The following is a 5,830-nucleotide window of genomic DNA, read 5'->3' as shown; positions in this document are numbered from 1 at the left end:
TGGTCCATGTCACAAAATTATGGGATGTTTTTGCAATCTAAATTTGCATTGGAGCTCCATAACAACTTTGTCATGGCTTTGCTATAGCTAATGTTTTGTTTCTAGCTAGGTGATCTGCTCGAGAACATGGTTTGAGATTCGTGTTGTGTAATCTTGCCATGACAAGCTTTTTTGACTAAGGGGCCAATAGATGTCACAATATCACCCCCCCTTAATGTAGTGCAAAGTTGAATGCTAGATCCTTCTTTGTCTTTTAGTATTCTAGTATTCTAAGCCTCTCCTTTTGGGTGTCAAACATGATTGTAGCTCCCTTAGGGCAACATGACATGGGGCTGTAGTGGGGATAACGGGACGATTAACCCCACTACCATTCTGTTGCATCAAGAAGGACTGAGGGGAGTGTGGTTAGCAAAACCCCACATAGGCATCGCTAAACTTGAAGAAAAAGTGAGCTCTAATAGAACTTTAGCAGGGCTAACCAATAAGAAGAAGCCTCGGCTGTTAGCATAGATGAAAGGAGCAATAGAGATTCATGAACAAGAAGAAGTTTAATGAATTGCCATTTATTATGCAATTCGACACAAACAATTCGGTGTTTGAAACTCGTCACATGACTGTACAAAACCTTACTCCTCCATTGGTGTCCTCTTGCCCCCATACTACACCTCGAGCATCACAGCTCTCACCCTAGGCACACGAGGGAGGATCCGACGAATTTCTAGTTAGGTCTTGCAAACATGGCAACATGACCCTTCACTTTTGTGTTGGAGTGCTAATGGAAGAAGGAATCGAAATTTGATGGAACATAGGAAATTGTATTGTCAGGCTCTAGCAGCCACCATTGATCTATTTGCACATCATCATCTTCTTCCCCTTTGCATTTGATAGAAATTGATGTAATGTGTGCCCCTAACTCTCACCCCTCGTCAAGCAAGGTCTGTCGGAGGTCAGCTTGTCATATACCCTTGATTCTATCAGGCAGCCTCCAGCTACTTTTCAATCCCAATGGGAAGAAAACAAGGCATGTACCCAGGGTCTCTTGCCTTAGATCTTAGAAATTTCCGAAAATCTCAAAGCCGAGCATTTGGCGGGGGAACAGGGCCCAAATCCGGCACATGTGCTCCAATGCGCAGTGCGGTGGATCATGTGTGTACAATAAAGGTGCAGAGCGAGAGGCTAGAGAGAGTAAAGGCGCAGGCGCGGCGCAGCACATTGAAGGAGAGGCTGCATGGGAGCCACGTGATTTACTGACGGTGGGCCCAATAAATTGTGAGAATATCACCAATCATGAACCTTTGATTAGCGGCCGAGTGCGTCGATTGCCGTGAGCCTCGCCCTCGATCATATTATTAATTAATAGCAGATGACACAAAACAAGAAAAGCAGATTATATTAATGGCGAAATTACAAAACCAAAAAAAAATGTAAAGGGAAATTACAGACGAATGCCGACATGCTATCAAAGTTGAACACAAACGCTTCCCAACTCGTTTTCGTCGTGAATAAAATTTGATCGATCGAACGATTCGAAGGGCACAGGAAGAAGAAGCGTCCTCTCCTGCTCGCCCACTGCCTCTCCTTCATCTCTCCTCTTCTTTTGCCCCTTCATTCTACATTGCTCTTGGTGACAATCATGTCTGTGATGGTCGGAGGCCATAACTCCTCCTTCAAAGCAGAGAACAACACAGCTGCCGTTATGTGCCCCCCTTCTTCTTCTTCTTCTAATGAGGGAACAGAGGAAGCAGGACCCTCCTCTCGTGACGATACCAGGAAACATGACAGACTTTACAGGCAATTCAGTACAGCTTCTCTGTTGGACTCGGATGATGATGATGATGAGCGCGATCTGCAGGGCTTCAGCTTGGGCCCCCTCGTTCCTTTGAAACAGCAGCTGGAGAAAGATATGGTACACTAGGAATCGCCCTCTACATTCGTGTCTGCATCTGCTCGGCTGCATCGTCTTCTTACCCATGTAAGTGCTTTTGTTGATGACAGGATGATGAGAGCCTGAGAAGATGGAAGCAACAGTTGCTGGGAGGCCTCCTTCTAGATGCCATTGAAGGTGGGCACGCATGGCAACATCATGTTGAATGATTAAATGATAACACAGGTTATAGCGTGGTCGGTGCCGCATTAACGTCGTCGCAATAGGATCATCATCATCATCATCATCGCATCACCTAATAATCTATTGCAACCTGGTTGTTGCCACCATCATTAGCGCCTACTGTCGTTACCACTTAGAGCAGAATGCATTGCCCCTCTTTGCACCTTCTTAATAGGTCTCTTGTTTGCAATGGCAGATGGTGTGGAGCCGGAAGTGAAGCTGCTTAGCCTGCATATTCTGTCGGAAGGAAGACCTGACATAGTGGTGGATCTGGCTTCCTTACGCCCTTCCAAACAGAAGCCGCACCTCTTCACTTTGAAAGAAGGGAGCTCTTACAACCTCAAGTTCAGCTTCTCGGTGCACCGCAACCTTGTTTCCGGCCTCATCTACCATCACGTTGTATGGAAGAATGGCATCAGGGGTGAGTTGCAAACTGATCCTCTGAGAGAGTCCGTATCTGGTGAATGTGTGCTTGTGGCGTTTGTTTGTACGATGAACAACCATTTGGGGCTTGACAAAGGGCTTGTCCATGTGGGAATTGCAGTGGACAATACTCGGGTAATGCTGGGAACGTTCGCACCGCAGCGGGAGCCGCACGTGGTAGTGATGGAGGAGGAAACTACACCTTCCGGAATGCTAGCGAGAGGGAGCTACACTGCCAAAACGAGGGTAAGGCGGGCATGTACATTATGATATAATTGCCCCATTCATAGCATCCAGCCCCGTCCTCATCAGTGCCTCTCAATCTGATACATAATTGTTTGCTAAACATCCATTTGAATGTTGTGTGCGCAGTTTATAGATGATGATGGGAGGTGCCATTTTGAGACAGAGCATACCTTCGACATTCGGAAGGATTGGTAGCGGAAATCATACCTCTCTGTCTCCGTCTCTCTCTCGCTGGCGATCCAGTCTATCTCCATTTATATGATATTTACAATGATTTTGCTTTATAAAGGAAACCGAGCCTCGCCCGTCTCTCCAATGTATGTATAGCCCTGCCCTCCCTCGAGGGGGGGTTTTGGTGGGGAAGAGGAATGCTTTTCGATAGATGCCGTCTCATGCTTGAGATAATGTTTAATTTGATGAGGGTTCTTTTGCGCGATCGTAATACTTGCTGTAGTCCCCCAAAAAACCTGACAGTGTTCAGCCCGCAATCTCCTGTCTGTCTCTTCATTTCAAGTCTTTGCATGGTTAGCCTAGAAGGGAAATTTGAAAGCGTGAGGAGCTGGACTGGCACGTCGCAAGCCAAAAACAGCACCCCAGAATCATCGAGTGATCGCCCCGTAAATAAGGTCACGGCCCAGAAGAGCGCCGCGAAGCACGACGTTTCGAAGTGCAAGCAAAAGCACCAACTACAGCAGCTAGCACTCGATCTCCGGGCCTGTGTCCACTGGGTTCAGGGATAGCATCCCAGTTCGAATTCCTGGTTACAGTCAAAACGTTGGTGGGAGCAGCTCCTTCACTGCCCAGACCTTAGCGCATCTGCTTCATCTATAGTGCTTGCTTTGCAGTATTTCGGAGCGCATGGCTGCCTCCTCCACCGCGTCATCCAGCTTGCTGTGATTGGTGGGATGTGGAAGGATAATTTTGAAGCGGATGTCAGTGGTAGAGACGGTACGCCGCTCGTAGCAGAAGCTGCAGAGCCGAGTCCTTTTGGACCCCTTCCCTATGCATTTTAGGACATGAAAGTCTCGCTCTCCTGCAATGTGAAGCTAGGCAAGAAGATGGCGGCGAGGAGATTGATTAGATGGATAGATCTTTGGGACCGTAGCGGCCCTCAAGCAAGGTCCAAGGTCCTAGAAATTGAAGAGGCTAACGACAAGTTTGAGTAGTTGTAGGAGATATTGCAGAAGAAAGAGAGCAATTGGCCAAAGGAGTCGTTGCTTGGGATTTGCAATGCCTTGTTAGTAGCCAAACTTTAGAAACGTTGGGACTTCAGTAATCAATGAATGGCGATTGAAGCCCAAGGTGGTTAGCCAGTGGAAGGTTCATAACTTGCAAACGATCAATGAATGGCGATTGAAGCCCAAGGTGGTTAGCCAGTGCAAGGTCCATAACTTGCAAACGATTGTTCGATCTTGGCACATTGAAGGTGATTGACTAAGGTCATGGAGGGCTACACCGAGGCAAAGGCTCTAATCTGTTGCTATGGAAGGTGGTGGCTAGGAAGCTACCTACCAAAGACAAAGTAGCTAAGTAGATGGTGGCTAGGAAGCTACCTACCAAAGACAAAGTACTTAAAAGTATACTCCATGCAACACAACTCATGGATTTTGCATTGCACACATGGAGATTATGACTCATATTTTTTTGGCACTTTGGGAAAGTGAAATTGGTTTGGAGGTATGAAAGAGTGGCTAGCTAAGGGGGGATTTTACTGAAGCTCTTTGGCATGAGAGATGCCCTGCCAAGAGGTAAAAGGCAAGAACTTCTTTGCAAACTGTTTCTAGGGACAGCTTTCTCAATCTTCATGATGACCCTATTCTTATTGCACCAAACGTGCTCCAAAACTAACATGGACATGCGTATCTTATTGTTAACATGTAGTCATGTAGTGATGCCTTCAGGGCTTTCGAAAGTACATAATTAGATGCAAACACATTGCTTTTGACACCATCTACACCATAGCTATCTCATCCCTTCATGTATTTCATCTTTAGCCTGTAGATATAAAACATAATAGTACATAATACAACAAACTATACTTTTAGAGAATTATTTAGATGGTTTCTCTACTAGTTTAAGTTTAACAAAAAAGCAATCCACTTAAAATTCACACCAAATTCACACTTTAAAGTTGTCCATAGTATTTTGTTGGAAATATATCATACAGCTTGGATTTCTTGATAAACTATACCTTGCAAATCATGAAGTAAAAACAAAGCAAAGTAATACTTGGTCCCAAGTCTAACATGTAATAGGCTTGACATTTCATAAGTTTTTTGATCAACAATTAAACTTGTAACTTTGTTAAAGCATATCAATAAGAGAAAAAAGCATGTATGTTATTAAATCAACATGTGGAAGAGGTGACACAAGTCTATTTGTTGTTTGGGGAAGTTGTCATTACCTTGCATGCCCTTGAGAAAAATATGCACTTTTGTTTACTTTTTTGTACTTCTCTTTACTTTTTGAAATAAAAAATATGGATTGTAATAAGTTATTTTTGAAAGTAGATTGTAGCCTTGGCAAAGCCTCAAGCTTAGGAAAATTGAAGTTGGCCTTTGCTATTGTCAAGTTTGCAATCATGTCAAAGAATTGAATGAGCATTAAACTAATACTAACATTGAATATACTAATGCTAACATTAAATATTCCTATGCAACTAATACAATTAAACTAGCTACAAACAATGAATCCAAACTAATAAATATTGAATATGCTAATAATAACATTAAATAATATTATAGAACTAACATTAACTTTAAACTAAATTAAAACTACTATAAAACTATTCTAATTACAAATATAAGCAATTAATACAACTAAAAATATGTAGTATTAACATAAACACAGCCATCATTAACTTAAACTAATGCAAAATTGATTTGATTGTAAACATAAAAAATATTAAAATATAACTCAATAGATATTAATATAAAATTGATATGATAATTAGTGTTAATACAAATAATTAATGAAACTAATAAAACTAACTATACAATGCATGGACTACTATTAGACACAATGCTTACTAAGTGGGTATTGAATTGATCAAGC

At 42.8% G+C, this 5,830-nt stretch overlaps 1 protein-coding gene across 2 annotated transcripts; it reads left to right on the top strand.

The window, feature by feature from the left end:
• Positions 1–1,466: 1,466 nt before the first annotated feature.
• On the top strand, positions 1,467–4,728 carry LOC148039267 (rho GDP-dissociation inhibitor 1-like). 2 transcript variants are annotated; one of them, XR_015690395.1, is made up of 6 exons: positions 1,467–1,906; positions 1,996–2,062; positions 2,304–2,528; positions 2,652–2,776; positions 2,903–4,096; positions 4,160–4,727. XR_015690395.1 is itself a non-coding variant. In XM_087675155.1 (5 exons), exons 1-5 carry the CDS (start codon positions 1,634–1,636, stop codon positions 2,969–2,971), a joined length of 759 nt encoding a protein of 252 aa, XP_087531281.1. In that variant the 5' UTR covers positions 1,467–1,633; the 3' UTR covers positions 2,972–4,728. The 2 variants fall into 2 exon arrangements, 1 of the variants encoding a protein (XP_087531281.1); XM_087675155.1 differs by having other exon boundaries at positions 2,903–4,728.
• The last annotated feature ends 1,102 nt before the right edge of the window (positions 4,729–5,830 follow it).

This window comes from Lygodium microphyllum, chromosome 3 (assembly GCF_053477565.2).
Source record: "Lygodium microphyllum isolate KBCC chromosome 3, Lygodium_microphyllum_v1.1.10, whole genome shotgun sequence".
Taxonomy (NCBI): domain Eukaryota; kingdom Viridiplantae; phylum Streptophyta; class Polypodiopsida; order Schizaeales; family Lygodiaceae; genus Lygodium; species Lygodium microphyllum.
Note: the sequence above shows the minus strand (reverse complement) of the source record. Positions and strands in the feature narration are given on the sequence as shown.

Excerpts from the sequence above, each read along its gene's own strand:
- LOC148039267 (XM_087675155.1), top strand. The coding sequence starts at position 1,634 with ATGTCTGTGATGGTCGGAGGCCATAACTCCTCCTTCAAAGCAGAGAAC. Across the intron at positions 2,063-2,303 it reads CCTTCTAGATGCCATTGAAG|ATGGTGTGGAGCCGGAAGTG; the intron begins GTGGGCACGCAT and ends TTGCAATGGCAG. Across the intron at positions 2,529-2,651 it reads ATGGAAGAATGGCATCAGGG|TGGACAATACTCGGGTAATG; the intron begins GTGAGTTGCAAA and ends TGGGAATTGCAG.